Source organism: Ahaetulla prasina, chromosome 6 (assembly GCF_028640845.1).
Source record: "Ahaetulla prasina isolate Xishuangbanna chromosome 6, ASM2864084v1, whole genome shotgun sequence".
NCBI lineage: Eukaryota > Metazoa > Chordata > Lepidosauria > Squamata > Colubridae > Ahaetulla > Ahaetulla prasina.
The window spans coordinates 35,479,907-35,498,273 of record NC_080544.1 but is presented as its reverse complement, the minus strand read 5'-3'; the positions used below and the strand labels follow the sequence as shown (position 1 = coordinate 35,498,273).

The following is an 18,367-nucleotide window of genomic DNA, read 5'->3' as shown; positions in this document are numbered from 1 at the left end:
CCAAGGTCATCCCAACAGGTGGTAAGTGAAGGAGGAGAGGAGTGACTAAGTAGCCTCCCAGCTGCTTTCTTTAGACAATGTGACTGGTGACATCTGGAAAGGGAAATATTTGCTCTTTTAATTAAGGGGAAAACCACAGGAACTTTTAGAGTTGGTTTTCACTAACTGTGCCGATATGATGTATCCAATAAACATGTTCTTTGAGGAATCTACCTGCCTCGGAGTTCTGCTTTTGGCAAATTTATTACTCAGAACACTGACACTGAGTCTTTTTAGAGCAGCAGCATCATTCTGGTTTCCACGATCAGAATGGAAGAGAAAGGGACTTAAGAATGGAACAATTGATAGTATTCCAAAGCAATGCCTTTAGCCTCTCCAATAGGGATGCATTGGGGAATTTCTAATGCAGTGGTTCTCAACCTTTATAGCGCTGCGACCCCTTTAATACAATTGGCGACCCCAACTGTAAAATTATTTTCGTTTTGAATTTATCGCGCCTGAAGCCATATTGGCTACCGATCTGAACTGCTTGCGATTGCCTTGAGGATGGAGGCATTGCAGCTGGCTTGAGAGGGAGACATCAGAGCAAAGATTTCTCTCTTTTTTAATTCATTGTGCCTGAAGCCGAATTCGGCTAGCGATTTGAAGAGCCTGCAGGTGGCTTGTGGAGTCAACCATTGGAGTGCGATTCTTCGACTCGCAAGTATACTTCCCATATTTCCAATGGTCTTAGGCGACCCCTGGCAAATTGTCATTCGACCCCCAATGGGGTCGCGACCCACAGGTTGAGAACCATTGTTCTAGTGGATATTTTTTTTTTTGGTCTGCATAGCCTCCAACCAGATCTGATTCATTTTCAGACCTCGTCTTTCTTTTGCTGGCTTCTTTTCATATACCAATCCATTCTTGGAAAGTTATCCTGCTGATGTAAATCCTAGTTACATCATTCCTTTCCAACATTCCATTGGGTTAGAAAGAATTATTCCCCAAGAAAATGATAGACCTGAATCTAAATCAGAATAACAGAATAACTGAGTTGGAATGGACCTGGGGAGGGGTCTTCTAGTCCTGCTCAAGCAGGAGACCATATACCATTTCAGACAAATGGCTATCTAATCTCTTCCATAAAAAAACTTCTTAAAAGTTTTCTTTCAATTGGCATGAGATTCTTCTCACCAAGGCATCTTCTGGATGCTTTGCTCTCAATGATACTATTTAGATCAGGGGTGTCAAACTTGTGGCCCGTGGGCCGGATGCTCATGCACTGGCCAGGCCTCCCCCATTTTAGTGAAGGAGGAAAAAGTCACCGTATGTCATGTGCCAACATCATAATGACGCAAGTTTGACACCCCTGACTTAGATGATCAAAAAATAAAATACTTATTTCACTGACAGTAACTTTTATTCTAAAAACTTTAATTACATTATTAATTTTCTTTCCCCCACCCTCCAAATATGTGGTTGAAATAACAGCATTTGACTTCCACTTTCAGTGGATTCAGAGTTCCAAGTCAGGATGAATCCTGCAGGGTGAAGAGCTCTAATTGATTACAGCAGATTGTTAATGACTGTGCTCTGAAACAGCCATGTGATTGATTCGGTGTTTGCCAAGCTCAGAACTCAATCACTCTTCACTCTTCAAATCATTTGATTGTAAATGCCACTACCAATATTTTTTTAAAAATGCAGCTTGAAAATCTCAGCTGGGCACACACTAAAACTATCAGCGGTGTGAGAAGCCCCCACATACACAGAAGAATGGAATATTTTGGGAAATATTAAAAAAGGGCAGAATATTATAGTTCTCTAAAGGAGAAATGGAGACCATGATCTTAGAGACAGAAGGCAGACTCAGTCTTTCTTAATAGCTCCCAGCAGATATTTTATGCCCACTAAGAAAGATTGGGCCAGCATATTCACAAAACAAAAGAATTTCCCCTCCAAGAATGGGATTAAAATTTACATTCTCCTCTACCCAAAATTCTAAGAACAGGGCATGACCCTTTAGGACATAATAGGATTAACCCACCACCATTTAACAAAAGACACAAGCCCCTTCATTGCACAACCCCCCAGAACAGTTCAAACTTCAAAGTCAAAGAAACCTATAAAGAACCATCCACTCATTCAACCATTTGGTCATGTTGTGGTCCGCCAGCAGCTTGCGGACCTGGCAGCGGAGTCGGACAGTGAGGAGTCTGGGGAGGATGATGGGTCAGTCCTGGAGTTGGGAAAGGCCCGGACAAGGGCTCTGCGTCGGAGGCAGAGATGGGGCCAGGGCCACCTGGGAGCGATGCACGGGCTCTGTAGCTTCCAGAGGTTGACAGCAGAGAGGCAGAGGAACAGGAGGAGCCTGTTCCTAGTGCACGCATGTGAAGAGCTGCCAGAAGGCAAGAGCAGCTGAAGCAAAAAGGACGACTCGGGAGTCAGGTCAGAAGATGATTGGCCACTCCCATAAGGCTTAAAAGAGCAGCAATGAGCCGTTAGGTTCTTTGTGGAAAAGCAACGTTGATTCCAGTGTGTCTTGTCAGTGTCTCTTGAACTTTGTGGGGGTTTTGCCAAGAAAAGCCTTTGGCAGGTTGCCAAAGACAACAAAGGTTGGTGATAAGGTCGCAGGACTGTTTATTAAGAAATTGTTTTGGACTAAGCTGAGAATGGATTAATTCTCAGCTGTTTTAATAAAATAAGTTTGTTCAGGCCTGTATTGTGTTTGGTAATCACTACTTGGGCCTCGGTCACAATAGGTCAGCTGCCCCAGAACCACACGCTGCTGGTGGTTCTGCTTCATCAACAAACTTTCTTTCCAATCAGCCTCCATGTTGTTTCCAGCGTCTTTCTCCCAGCTTGAATCTGAACCAGACGGATTTTTCTTCCAACAGAGGACACCACCTATCTTACTATTGGAGAAGAATTTTGACAAAAAGATTCATTTATCAAGCCTTCAAATGGACAGTGGTCTCTCCCTTGCTAGAGTGTCTCCAAGCAGATCCTAGAGAGCAACTTGCGGAAATACCCTGATTATTAATTTCCTGAATGAAACAGAAATTGAAATAGATGTCTTACAAAACCCTCTCTGGTTATACGATTGATCGCATGACCATCAGTTTGCTAATTGCTTATTTATTGCTGCGCTTATTTGTTGTCCAAACAATAGCAACTCTGAGCAGTTGGTATACTCTAGAACAGGGGTCTCCAACCTTGACAACTTTAAGACTTGTGGAATTCAACTCCCAGAGTTGAATGCTGGCTGAGGTATTCTGGGAGTTGAATTCCACAAGTCTTAAAGTTGCCAAGTTTGGAGACCCTTGCTCTAGAAATCATGTTAAACTTCCATTGCTCTTCAGATCCCAAGAGAGATAAATTTATCTCAGAGATTCCAGCAGCCAATCGCTATGAAGATTTATTTGGGAAAGAAACAGAGCTGTTTGAGTTGGCTTTCTCCTGCACACATATAAAGAGAGAGGAAAACACAGAGAAAGAGAGAAAACAGGGTGTGATTCACACCCTCTGGTGTCAGCTTATGATTCTGAGACTGTGTGTATGATTTGAACTAAGTAACCATGTGGAAAAAGGCTAATGGCATGCATATTTCCTTCACACTTCCTCCTTGCAGGATGCTGATTAGCTCAGAATGGATCTGTCTCTGCATTTTCTTCACGCAGACACAATTCCCAGCCATTTGACAAGTAGCTCCAATAACTCTGGATGGATGAGATCAAAGGAACTGTCATTCATTCTCAAGTATCTTTGGCCAATTGTTACCTGCCAATGTATTGGAACCACTATTCTCAGAAAATGTGTTCAAGGTAATAAACTCCAGAAATTATTAGGTTGCAGCTCACATAGAAGTCTCTCCATGCATATCAAAGGCCTCCAGTGCAGAAAATTCCATTTTATCTACGGAGATTCAAGTTCAATGACATCACTAACATCAATGTGCAGCAATGGGGAAAAGGTCCTTGTCTCTCAGTGTTGAATTGTGCACAGGAATGTATCAACTATACAGAGCTTTATGACCAAGGAGTTTGTAAACGTGTAAGATTTAATCCAAAATTATCCAAACATTGTATGTTATATTTGCTTAAAAATAAATCCAAATCCTGTAATTTACAGGAATTCTTTCCAAATGGGAAAAACAAACTGGAACAGATATTTCTGATGAGTATATGATCCACAAATTTGTGGATCACGCTTGCGTATGAAAATATTAGCAAAATTCCTTTAACCTTGGCAATAAAACTATATATATTTATATAGATATAGTGTCGTGTCCCACTCCTCCGCTGACAGCTGGGTCAGGGAAATCCGAATCAGGCTTGCCTCTGCAGCTCTGCCCAAAGTCCTAGCAAAGTCCTCAGAGCAGGCAGGAGACTAGAAAGTGACTTCAGCAAGATAAGTTCGACTTTGCCTGACTCAGAGACTGCCAGAAAGCAGATCCTTTATATAGGCCATGGGGTGTGGCTCCATGACTCAGCACTCATTAAGGCCTGCCCCTCCCTTCCCTCTGTTGCCTCCGCCTATCCAATCTTCTGATGCGAGGGTCACTCCAATCAGCTGTTGGTAATAAACCCTCCTCAGGCTCACATGCTGTGGAGGAGGGGGAGGGGTCTAGCTGCTCCGTTTGCCTGGGCATGGAGTCAGGGCTGGGGCAGGGAGATTCTCCTTCTTCTGCAGTTTGTGTGGGCATGGAGCCAGGACTGGGACCGGGAGGCATACATTCCTCAGTGTTCGGGAGCAGGTAAGAAGGCCCCGGCTGCTCTGAGGGCGGGCAAGACACAACATATAGATAGATAGATAGATATTACCGTCAACTTTTGGTTGTAATTCTTTAAAGTTGTCCTTCTCTGGCAGGCATATGGGGAAATGCGAATTCCGCCAATATCTGGAGTAGCAGAATGATCTTCACCTACCTAAGTAGACGGGGAGAAAAGATACCATTTGTCAATCCAACAAGTCGGAGAACAAAAGTTTCAAACCATTTCAAATGAGTATCCTGATCTGTCCTAAGTATATTTTCTGCACAATCACCTCCAACCATATATATAAACACCTCGCATCCTGGATATAAATTGTTTCAACTCCTATCTTCAAAACGACACTATAGAGCACTGTACACCAAGACAACTAGATACAAGAAGAGTTTTTTCCCGAACACCATCACTCTGCTAAACAAATAATTCCCTCAACACTGTCAAACTAGTCACTAAGGCTGCATTACTATTGCTATTGATCTTCTCATCGTTCCTGTCACCCATGTTCTCACTTGTGACTGCATGACTGTAATTTTGCTGCTTATATCCTTGAGATTTATATTGATAGATTGTTTCCTAGTATGATTTGATTGCTTATTGTACTTTATGACTGTCACTGGGTGTTGTGCCTTGTGATTCTTGATGAGTGTATCTTGTCTTTTTATGTACACTGAGAGCATATGCATCAAAGACAAATTCCTTCTGTGTCCAATCAGACTTGGCCAATAAAGAATTCTATCTATCTATCTAACTTCTATTCATATCTTCCTTGTTGCACCATTTGAAAAAATTTAAGATTTATGGGATGAGCCCAACATATACAGCCCATGCTCCATGCATATAATTACTAATTTGCTTGCGATGCAAGACATACAAAATTATAGAAAGTAGAAAGTTAGGTAGGACCTATTTATCCATTTGTTCATTCCTTTTGTTAATAAAAAGTACAGTTAGACAAATTTTCAAAAGAGAGTAAACAACCTGTGTGCATGATGGGTGGATATGTGTAGGCCTACTCAGAGACCCAACCAGTTAACAATATATATGTGGCCTTAAGGAGAAGCAGAAACATTTTAAACATACATATTCATGTTTTTATTCAGAATGACTTTTGCAAAGATAAAGGTAATCAGAACAAATCATTATTATTAAAGCTACTAACTAAATGGGATGATCAGAATCAAATAAATGTATCTCTCCTTTCTATGCAGTTTTTTTTCCCCAAAAAAAGCCTGTTGTAAATATTTTCATTCCAGTGCAAATTCCCAACATTTTATATCACTAATCTAGTCCTAGTCTAATCTAATACTAGTCCAGTAAAATGCTGTTGTACTTATGTGGGCTTTCGAGAGGCAGGTTTTTTTGGCCACTGTGGAACTTATACATTGAGCTAAACAGGTTTTTTTGGTTTGATCTAGTAACTGTCTTCTTCTTAAGGAATGTCGTCATGCAAGCATTAAGTAAGCAACAATAAGAATTATATAGGGTTTTCATTTTGGGTTAAGCAATCAGGACTATCCTAGATCTGCTTAGAATAGAATAGAATAGAATAGAATAGAATAGAATAGAATAGAATAGAATAGAATAGAATAGAATAGAATAGAATAGAATAGAATAAGTTGGAAGGGACCTTGGAGGTCTTCTAGTCCAACCCCCTGCTTCAGCAGGAAACCCTTCACACCACTTCAGACAAATGGTTATCCAACATCTTCTTAAAAACTTCCACTGTTGGAGCATTCACAACTTCTGGAGGCAAGTTGTTCTACTGATTAATTGTTTCTCCTTAGTTCTAAGTTGTTTCTCTCCTTGATTAGTTTCCACCTATTGCTTCTGGTCCTGCCCTCAGGTGCTTTAACTCCCTTTTCTTTGTGGCAGTCCCTGAGATATTGGAACACTGCTTGTTTTTATTATTCCCCTCTTTTCCTTTTCCTGTAAATTTTTTGAGTCTTGAATTCTCACCAGTTGTCTAGTCTCTGCCTTGAAATACAATAATATTTCCTTGATTTAGACAGAATTGCTTTCAGGAAAGTGGAAGAGTTAACATAGGAAAATCAGATTAAACAGAAACTTTGTACTTCCGACTGAAAGGTATAAATACACTATCCTATACATTTGTACCGTAGGAGCAACACCCATTTAGTTCTACACAAACAGAATGATTAATAGAAATCTCAAATGAACTTTGTGTAACCAAAACCCAGAGTAGAATTCACATAAAAAGTATAATGAAATAAAAACAAGTAGAAGATATCCTGCTATGAATATGTTTAAAGCAGCTTGTGATGCTTTGCTATCCAGATTAACTTGGTGTAGGATACTTTGCCATCTCTAGAAATAAGGAAGAGTTGAAATAAAGGTTAATTGGTTTTTAAGGGTTTTCAAATTAATTCTGCTGTAATTTAATTGGAGCTACATGAAATAGACATTGCTTATGTTACGATCAGCTAATTTTAGATGAGGGTCAGTGACAAATATTGGACTCTAGTAGAGTGACAAGACTTGCCCACTGCAGGACACCCAGAAAGGTCACTCTTACCTAGGAGGTGAGAGAAAACTGCTATGATTTGATGCTATAATTAGGCAGAATAAGGCAAATTTAGGATATCAGTATAGAAGAGCAAATTGTGTATTTAAAAAAGTATTTGCGTTCTCCACAATCAAGCTCCAATTAGTTTTAGCTAGAAATGATAATACAATTGATCAAAAACAAGGAAATGTTCAGGTAATCAAACAATTACAAAATTGGGAACATTCAAACTTCAGTTGAGACAATAATTATTTCGTTAATTTATTCAATATACTTATCAGCCATCTCAGAGATTAAAAGAAAAGGGCTGTTGTGGGGATATTGCCTACACAAAGCCAGCACCGATAATTTATAACAGCCTGAAAACAAATCAAATTAAAATGGCTCTCTCCACCCAATGAGATAATCAAATTAAAACAAATTCCATTCAGCATCTCAGTGGCACCCATAAAAGGAAGCAATAAAGGAAAAAAATATCATTTTAGCTCTTCTAAGAGACTATGAGGGTGAGATCTGATACTTTTCTACATTGTCTACCATAGCAATCAAACCCTTTTTAGAAGATTAAGTAATAAAGGAGGCACACACAGAGAGAGCATGAAGAAACTATCAAGAGTGTTAAACAGCATGATAAAGTATACAGAAATGGGGTTGTTTTAACTCGCCTTTTAAACACAATCAATGAGGTGCTTAGCTGGACTCCATAGGACAATAAATTCTAGAACCTGGGACCTGCTGAAATGAACCAATTCTATAGACCAGGAGTTTCCAGCCCCCAGGCCGCAGCCCACTATTGGGCCATGACACATTCAGAACCGGACCACAGAATCGGGAGACGAGCATACGTTCAGTTCCACCTGCGCGAGCAGCTCTATTGGGCCATGACACGTTCAGAACCGGGCCACGGAATCAAGAGACAAGCATACGTTCAGTTCCACCTGCGCGAGCAGCTCCATTTGCTGCATCAGCTGTACATGTTTGCACGTCGCTCTCATAGAACCATCATTATATTAACGATACAACAATTATACCCCATGATAGCCAGTATGGTAAAGCAATTAAGGCATCGGACTAGAAACCAGGAGTCTTTGAGATCTAATTCCACCTGAGGCACAAACTAGAGCATACAAAACATTTGCTAGACCAAATCTTGAATATAGCTCATCTGTCTGGAAGCCACACTGCATATCAGACATAAATACAATCAAGAGAGTCCAGAGATATTTTACCAGAAGAGTCCTCCACTCCTCTACCCGCAATAAAATACCTTATGCCACTGTTGGAGATGTAATTGTGATGACGCTACATATTTCATATTTGGTGGACTTGTAAGGATATAAAGGCCTTTTGGATAAAAATTTGGTGGATTTTACAAAATGTTCTGAAGAAGAAGATAAAGTTCCTGCCGCAATTTTTTCTGTTGGGAATTATTATGGACTGTATAGTAATTGAGACTAAATTGATTTTAAATCTAATAACAGCAGCAAGATTACTAATAGGACAGTATTGGAAGAAAAAAGAGGTACCTACAATAGAAGAATGGATATTGAAAGTTGCCAATTTGGCTGAGATGGCGAAAATATCAGCCTTTTTGAAAGACAATACGCAAGAAAGATACTTAAAGGAATGGAAAAAATGGATTGACTATATTCAAAGTAGATATCAGACTAAGAGTTATCAGACTGCTTTTGAATGATTATGATGTATTATTTTTGATTGTTTTGGGGGGAAGTTAGGAACTGATGAGAATTGTAGGAGTATAATTGAGTTGGAACAAATTTTTTTTAGCATATGTTTGTTTTATTTTTAACTATACCTTGTGCTCGTTCAGGGAAGTCGGGGGGGAGGGGTTGTGAAGGAGGGGAGGGGTTGTGAAGGGAGGGGGGAAGGGGAATTTTGTAAAAAATTTTGAATAAAAAATATATATATACCTTATGCCACCAAACTCCAAATTTTGGGCTTAGACAACTTAGAACTACGCCGACTTCAGTCTGACCTAAGCATAGTACATAAAATTATCTACCACCATGTCCTACTTTTCAATGACTACTTCAGCTTCAACCACAACAATACACGAGCCAATAATACTCAAGGTAAACCGCTCCAAACTCAATTGCAGAAAATATGACTTAGTAACAGAGTGGTCAATGACTGGAAAGCACTACCTGACTCAGTGGTTTCTTCCCCAAACTCCCCAAACTTTAAGCTTAATCTGTCTATTGTTGACTTCACCCCATTCCTAAGAGGTCTGTAAGGGGCGTGCATAAGTGCACCTGTGTGACTACCGTCCCTGTCCTAATATTCCTTTTTACTTACTCTTTTCATGTATCCAAATAATGTTTATACTTTTACCTGTTATCTTATATATGATTGACAAAATAAAATAAATAAAATAAAAATAAAATAAACAAACCCAGTTGAATAATTCAAATTGAAGTGAAGAAAGAAGAAACAGCAAAATAATGGAGCCAGGAAGAAAACACCGAGACGTCACACGGAAGGAATTGTTGATGCTTTAAATGTATGTTTGTCTATAAAATAAAAAACTTTATTAAAAAAACAAACAAAAAAAACCCAGTTGGATAATCTTGGGTCAGTCTCTCACAATCTCTCAGCTCTAGGAAGCAGGCAAGGGCAAATCACTCCTGAAAAACCTTGCCAAGAAAACTGCAGGGACTTGTCCTGGAAGCCACCAGAAATCAACACTGACTCTTTCAGGCATTAAAAAAAAAATAGACACCCTTTTTGCAGTACCACCTATCTTCATTTTTTCTCTTGCTACACGAGATCCAGTAGAGTTCAAGCTCCTTCTATGAAACAATGTCATCTAATGGGACCCAGAAGACAAGCTTTTTCTGTTGTGTTAATTGCCCTTTGGAACAGCATCCACCATTATTGCCAATTATATTTCAAATAATTTGCTTTCCTCTTATGACTTCCATAAGATGCTCTTTACTACCTGCTTCTTGTAACTAAGGTAGCCACGTCAACCAGAAGTTTGTGCCAGTTCAGGTGAACTGGTAGTGATGACTGCAGGTCGACCCGCCCACCTGCCCGGATGTAATGCCATCCTGTTTAGCCATGTTTTCAAGGCCCAGCGCATGCACAGAAGGTACACAAGTGAACAAAGCACATGCGCGGAAGGCCGGGCGCACGCGCAGCTGGCACATGTGTGTGCGAAGCAAGCATGCGCGCGCATGCCGAACCAGTGGTAAGACTATTGGAAACTCACCGCTGACATCAACAATGTTGAATGGTGCCGTTAAATTTAATCAGTGACTGTAACAAGGAGACACACCTACTGCAGCATGGAAGTAGTTGTGTTTTCAAAGATTACGAAAGAGCAGGAAAAGTTAATTGATTGATGATTCTAATAGGAGAGGGATTCTTAGCCTTCTGTATTTTAAATCCCAGCTGTCACACCATCAAAGAAACACCAAACCTCCCTTATTTATATGTTTGAGATGTATAAGATGTATGACAAGCTTATTTATATGTATACAGACATCATAACTTTTATATTTATATTTGTGGTATGCTGGACTAAGAAATCAGATTCAATCAAGCTGTATGTTTACTTACATGATGTTATGCATTTCACTTACATGATGTTACGTAAGTAACATCTTTCGGTTTATAGATGTCCTCTGTGCCTCTCCTGTAATACCCTCAAGAATGGAATCTTTATTATTGTGCTAATCTGTGCCAGTTAGTGACTAATTAGAGTTCAGGCAGCACTCAAGAATAAGTACTGCCATCCAGCTTTATCTCTTCCTGCTATAATGCAGGGTCAGCTGGTAAGAATCATGAGCACAATCTTGACCCATTTTATATATCAAAATGGTTGAGTTGTAGTTGTAGGAACATAATGTTTTCCGACGCGGTGAGCCATGGACGCGGTGGCTCAGTGGCTAAGATGTTGAGTTTGTCAATTGAAAGGTTGGCAGTTCGGCGGTTTGAATCCCTAGTGCCGTGTAACGGGGTGAGCTTTTGTTACTTGTCCCAGCTTCTACCAACCTAGCAGTTCGAAAGCAGGTAAAAAATGCAAGTAGAAAAATAGGGACCACCTTTGGTGGGAAGGTAACAGTGTTCCGTGTGCCTTTGGCATTTAGTCATGCCAGCCACATGACCACGGAGACGTCTTCGCTGGCTCTTCGGCTTTGAAATGGAGATGAGCACTGCCCCCTAGAGTCAGGAACGACTAGCACATATGTGCGAAGGGAACTTTTACCTTTACCTAATGTTTTCACACTATGAATGGTATATACTGTGTTTGTGTTTTGTCCTTTTCCTTATCAGTTACAAAGCAAGTCTTCATTTATTTGGAATCTTCTGCAGTCTGGGAAGAGGCTCAAACCATCTTTGATTGATTATCTGTGTGAGATCTGTGTAACCCTGGTGTTTTGCTCTTGGCATTTCTAGGTGTAAGAGACCAGAAAGTCACTTAACCTGTTAGCTTTGGACTGAATAAAATGGCCATTTGGACCTTCTCCATTTGCTTGTTTCTTGATAAGTGGTTTTTACCAAGACACAATTTTAAGCACTTCAAATTTCAGAGGCTTATCTTGTCTCCCACCTAGATTACTTTTTCAATCCTTTGGTGGTAAAAGTATTATGGATTGAGAACCAAGGCACCAAATAGGTGTTGTTGTTTTTCAACCGGCTCTTCTGTAAAAGAGTGGAAATAGAGTTTGTAGAAATCACCTATAAATGTATGGAATTATTTGTTATAAATCTCATTTGGCCCTGATTTTTAGGAGACATAATTGTGGCATAAACCACTTAGCTACATTATAAGGTCTGTACTTTAGAATTCACCATTAAAGTATAATTCACTGTTTAAATTATGATCAAGCCTGAAATAATTTTGTTGCAACTTATTGACTCCCATTTAGCTCACTCGCCAGGACAGATTCAGATGCACACACAGTATTTCTTTTTTCTTTTCAAAAATGCATTGCAAAAATTATAAGAAAATTGAGTTTTTTAAAGATAGAGAGAGAGTGGGGAGGGAGGGAGGGACAGGGAAGGGAGAGAGAGAGAGAGAGAAAGAGAGAGATCTAGGGGGTGACAGTAAAAAAGTGTCCTGTGTACCGACTCTTCCTTTTCTACTTAAATATGTCAGTAAAGAACTAATCTATCTGGAACTACTGTGTTTTTCAAACTGGACTGTTCTATATAATTTCGAGCATGTGAAACACATCTTTTAAAGAAAGGAAACAGCTTTCTTTTGCTAAACTCTGTGTTTTTCCCACAGGGATACCATTTATCCTGCACTCAGCCTTTTCTTGGATTTCCAGAGCCCAGTTTAAATGTCCCCATGTTACTCTGTCCGCTTAATATGTAGGCAGTCTTGTTGGTTGGGGGAGTGGGTGGGGTGAATGGATTTACCTAATTTGGGGTACCTTATACAATACATAGCAAAAAAATTGCTTAATATCAGACAGAAGCTGTGTTGCCATTGGACTACAAAAGGGGTTATCTCTTTCTGGGGGAAGTCCCCAACTTTTCATACAAAAGCCCTTTGTTATTCTAAAATATTTCCAAATAGGGTCAAGATCTTGAAGCATTAACACCAGTCTTTATATAATCTTCAATTATCCAAATTTTTCGGAATATAAGAGGCACTTTCTCCCCCCTCCCCTAAAAGTGGGTGAAAATGTGGCTAAATGGGCCTCTGGTGGCTCAGCAGACTAAGTCTGTCTGTTATTAACACAGCTGCTTGCAATTACTGCCAGTTCAAATCCCACCAGGCCCAAGGTTGACTCAGCCTTCCATCCTTTATAAGGTAGGTAAAATGAGGACCCAGACTGTTGGGGGCAATAAAGTTGACTTTGTATATAATATACAAATGGGTGAAGACTATTGCTTAACACAGTGTAAGCCGCCCTGAGTCTTCGGAGAAGGGCGGGATATAAATTCAAAATAAATAAATAAATTGTGGTGCGTCTTACACACCAAATGTTGCCAAAGCCCTGCCCAACTGCCAGCCTCCACCCTTCAGCTGTTTTGAGCCTCCACGTGTCACATTTTCGGCCTCCGCACACCCCGTTTTTAGTCTCCACACATTGCATTTTTGGCTGGTTCCAGGCGGCAGGGATCAGCGACAGCGAATGGGCTGTGCCAAACAGCCAGCGGCAACAGCAAACAGGCCGCACCAAACAGGCCGCACTGAACAGACCACAGCAGCAGCAAATGGGCTGTGCCAAACAGGCCGCGCTGGCGGTAAACAGGCCACGGCAAATGGGCCGCGTCAAATGGGCCGCTCTGAATGAGCTGCAATGGTGACAAACAGGCCACAGCAAATGGGCCATGGCAAACAGGCCACAGCGGCAGCAAATAGGTGGCGGCGAATGGGCTACAGTGGCGGCAAACAGGCCACAGCAAATGGGCAGCAGTGAACGGACCAGATGAATACTGGATGGATACTGGGACGCAAAGGCAGATTTTTTTTCTTGCTTTCCTCTCCCCAAAAAGTAGGTGTGTCTTATAGTCCAGAGCATCTTATTCTCCAAAAAATACAGTATATAGTTTGTCTTGGTGTAACAGCTTCTTAAATGCCTATGCTTATTCAATCAGGGATGTTGAATTTTTTTTCCTTGAAAAGACTAATGTTTTGCAACAAAGGGATGAACATTTTTTATTTTATTTTATTTGCTTGGAAGCATTGAAACAGAGACTGGGGGAAATCTCATTGCAAGAGGTACTGCAATTATATCAGAGGGATGAACCAGAATGGGCTTTTTAAAAAGCAAGGATCCCCCTTGGTTTAAATAACTCTTATTCAGCAATTCCTTTCTAAATCAATAGATCTCATCAGTTATAGCATGTCAGTAATGCTATACATCTGTTTCATTTAAAGGCGATATACAAATCTTAAGTTAATTACAATGAATTCTTCAGAAAGTTTTTTAAAACTCTGGATGATTTCGACATTGAAGTTAATAAATCTGCTGGGAGCATTTCTTTTAAATCCATTTTAGCAAGTCAGTGAGAATTGACTGGAAAGATAATCCATAAATGCTGTTATATATGACATCGGATCAATTGTAACTTTTGTAGATTTGTGTTGGGGTAATTGAACAAATTTTTACATACCCTGTTTCCCCCAAAATAAGACATGCCCTGATAATAAGCTCAATCGGGCTTTTGAGCGCATGGCAATAAGGCCAAGCGCTTATTTCAGGGTTCAAAATAATATAAGACAAGGGGTTTTTTTGGGAAAACATTGTACTACCATATTTGGCGTCATTCCTTTTTATGAAAATGGTTTTCAAGAAATTGGAAAAATTCAACCTCAGGCATATACATTGATGAAACATAAGAAATTAATTCAATTTTCCAATTTATAGAAAATTGAAATACATACACTATTGTATTTCTTAAAAGAACTATATTGTAAAGGGAAGGAGATGGGGATAAAAACTCAAGCTGTTAGCTGCAGGTAACTTCACTCTTCAAAATCCATATTTTAATGACATCAGACAAGTATATAACCTTTGTATGGCTAAGGGCTCTACTTGACACGAGCACTAGCTAGGGAAGCATGCTTCAAAGGTGAGGACAGAGAAAGGAGGTGTGAGGTGCTCTCACATTCAACTTTCTAACTTAGAGGCAGTTTGGGAAAAGATTTGGGAATTATTCTCTAAACTCTCAGAGATGTATGTAGCCCTAGAGATTCTGATTGAGCCTGTCTGATGAGAGAATTGTTGTCATAGAGCTGAACCTTCTTTGGTCAGCAATTAACTCTGACTAGATAGACCAACAAACAAACAACCAGGAGACCTAAGCTGAAAATAAGTCCGAAGAATAAGGTTTTCAGAAAAAAAGAGCATGTGAAGGGAGAGATGTGAGACTAAGGGCCTGGGTACTTACTGGACCGCCTACTGTTACCATATGCCTCCCACCGACCCGTACGCTCTCACAGAGAGGGACTTCTCAGGGTGCGGTCCGCCAAGCAATGTCGGCTGGCGGCCCCCAGGGGAAGGTCCTTCTCTGTGGGGGCTCCCACACTCTGGAACGAACTTCCCCCGGGTTTACGCCAAATACCTGACCTTCGGACCTTTCGCCGCGAACTGAAGACACATCTTTTTATTCGCGCGGGGCTGGGTTAATTTTTATGGATTTTATAGTTATTATTAATTTTAACGGGGTTTTAGTTTTTATATATTTTTAAATTTTTAGGCAAATTATAATAAGTTTTTTAATTTTACATTTTATATATAGTGTTTTGTTTGTTTTTATTTGCCTGTACACCGCCCTGAGTCCTTCGGGAGAAGGGCGGTATAAAAATCAAATAAATGAAATGAAATGAAATGAAAGAAAGAACTGGAGTAGCTATTAAGAGCTGGTGCCCATGGGCAAAAATGAAGACAAGAGCTAGAATCCAGATGCTGGATCATAATAATACCTCTAGTTTAGATTTATGAGTAAAATGGTGCATGTAGAATAATTGAGGAAAAACTGCTGGCAGAAACTGATAATTCTTAGTAGTACTACCAAAATATTAGTACTAGCACTATTGATTGGACATGTTAATACATGTCACATTAGTTAATTATGGTGGATATTTTACTCTTGATTTATGTACTTTCAAACACACCGTTCATTTGCTGTTTCTTGTGTTGCAAAATTCATTTTGAAGTTGGTATCTGCCTCCATGCCAGTCAGTGTATCTAGTCACTAATTTATGCCTACTTTGTAGGTTTACAATATTTTTTAACCCTTTTTAAAAATCTTTTTCGTCAACAAATCCAGTGACAATAATGGCTAAAAATATAATTCCTGCAACATTCTAAACAATAGCGCCACCTGGTGGGGCATTTTGGAGTCTTGCTGTAGGATTGAATACTGTAGATCCATTTTTCAGACTCATTCAAAATTCAGTCATTAGTTCATAAATTGCCTTAATGCATCCGGAGTGTAAACATACTGTGCTGAATTATACAACACAATAGCCTGAAGAAATTTCAGATAGTCTTATATTTGCATCAGGTTGTACAGACCAACATCTCTACAAATATTACCTCCTGCAAAATCCAGTTGACAAGATCAGAGTAGAGCTGGAAGAGACTTTGGAGGTCTTCTAGTCCAACCCAGGGGTGAAATCTATTTACCTTCCCAACAGGTTTGGAAGTGCACGCGCCACACGTAACTTCTGCGCTTAGATCCTCTGCATATGTGCAAACCCTTCTGCGCATGCGCAGAGGGTAAAAAAACAGGATACTTCCTGGTTAAAACCAGAAAGTAATGACGACCAGGTAGAGGGGTGGAGCCTCGCACCACCATCGCTAACGGTTCTCTGAACCACTGGCCGCTATCACTACCATTTCAGCCAAACCGGTCCGAACCGGGAGCATTTCACCCCTGGTCCAACCCTTTGCTCAAGCAGGAGACCCTATGCCATCCAGACAGGTGGCCATCCAGTCTTTTCTTAAAAACCTCCAGTGATGAAGCACCTACAACTTCTGAAGGCAAGCTGTTTCCACTAGTTAATTGTTCTCACTGTTAGGAAGTTTCTCCTTAATTCCAGGTTGCTTCTCTCCTTGATTAGTTTCCATCCATTGTTTCTCGTCTTGCCTTCTAGTGCTTTGGAAAATAAGTTGACCCACCTCTTCTTTGTGGCAGGCCTTTAAATACTGGAATACTGCTATCTTGTCACCCCTAGTCCTTCTTTTCGCTAGACTAGACATATCCAATTCCTGCATCTGTTCTTCATATGTTTTTGTCTCCATGCCTTTAATCATCTTAGTTGCACTTCTTCTTTGCACTTTTTCCAAAATCACAACATCTTTTTTGTAATGTGGTGACCTAAACTGGATGCGGTATTCCGGGTGTGGTCTTACTAAGACTTTATAAAGTGGTAGTAATATTTCATGTGATTTTGATTCTAGACTTCTGTTTATACAGCCAAGGATTGTATTAGTTTTTTGGCTGCTGCTGCACACTGCCGGCTAGCTCATGTTTAAGGTGATCATTCACTAGGACTCCAAGGTCCCTCTCACAGTTACTGCTTTTGAGCCAGGTTTCGCCTAATCTGTACTTGTATCATTGGTTTTTCCTGCCTAGATATAAAACTTTGCTTTTCTCCACATTAAATTTCATGTTGTTGGATAGGGCCTATTATTCAAGGCTATCAAGATCTTTTTGTCCTCTGGGGTATTAGCTGTTCCTGCCAGCTTAGTGTCATCTGCAAATTTGATTAGTTCCCCTTCTACCTAAACTTGTGATATCCCACTCCTTACTTCCCTCCATGTAGATGTAGTACCATGTAGACGTAATGGTCTACTTTGTTGAATGCCTTGCTGAAGTCTAAGTATATTTAAAATGTCCACAGCGTTTTGGTGGTCTACTAATTTAGTCACTTTGTCAAAGAATGAAATAAAAAAAATAAAAAAAGGACAACAAAGAATGTTCTTTCTGCACCAACTCAGGAAGCTCAAACTGCCCAAGGAGCTGCTGATTCAGTTCTACAGAGGAATTATTGAATCTGTCATTTGCACCTCTATAACTGTCTGGTTCGGTTCTGCAACCCAACAAGAAAAACACAGACTTCAGAGGATAATTAGAACTGCAGAAAAAATAATTGCTACCAACCTGCCTTCCATTGAGGACCTGTATACTGCACGAATCAAGAAGAGGGCCGTGAAAATATTTACAGATCCCTCGCATCCTGGACATAAACTGTTTCAACTCCTACCCTCAAAACAACGCTATAGAGCACTGCACACCAGAACAACTAGACACAAGAACAGTTTTTCCCCGAAGGCCATCACTCTGCTAAACAAATAATTCCCTCAACACTGTCAAACTATTTACTGAATCTGCACTACTATTAATCTTCTCATAGTTCCCATCACCAATCTCTTTCCACTTATGACTGTATGACTGTAACTTGTTGCTGGCAATCCTTATGATTTATATTGATATATTGACCATCATTTGTGTTGTAAATGTTGTACCTTGATGAACGTATCTTTTCTTTTTATGTACACTGAGAGCATATGCACCAAGACAAATTCCTTGTGTGTCCAATCACACTTGGCCAATAAAAATTCTATTCTATTCTATTCTAATGTTGTTTTGGCAT

At 40.0% G+C, this 18,367-nt stretch overlaps 1 protein-coding gene across 4 annotated transcripts in view; it reads right to left on the bottom strand.

The window, feature by feature from the left end:
• DNTT (DNA nucleotidylexotransferase) overlaps positions 1–18,367 on the bottom strand; it is a 225,084-nt gene that overhangs the window by 187,151 nt on the left and 19,566 nt on the right. Inside the window, exons 3-5 of one of the 4 annotated variants that reach the window (XM_058187436.1) lie at positions 18,167–18,178; positions 16,536–16,553; positions 4,806–4,900 (exon numbers count right to left, since the gene is read on the bottom strand). In XM_058187436.1, coding sequence (XP_058043419.1) covers positions 4,806–4,900; positions 16,536–16,553; positions 18,167–18,178 — 125 coding nt within the window. Of the gene's footprint in view, positions 1–4,805; positions 4,911–6,147; positions 6,166–16,535; positions 16,554–18,166; positions 18,179–18,367 lie in introns of all 4 variants that reach the window. The other 3 variants (XM_058187434.1, XM_058187435.1, XM_058187433.1) reach the window with 3 other exon arrangements.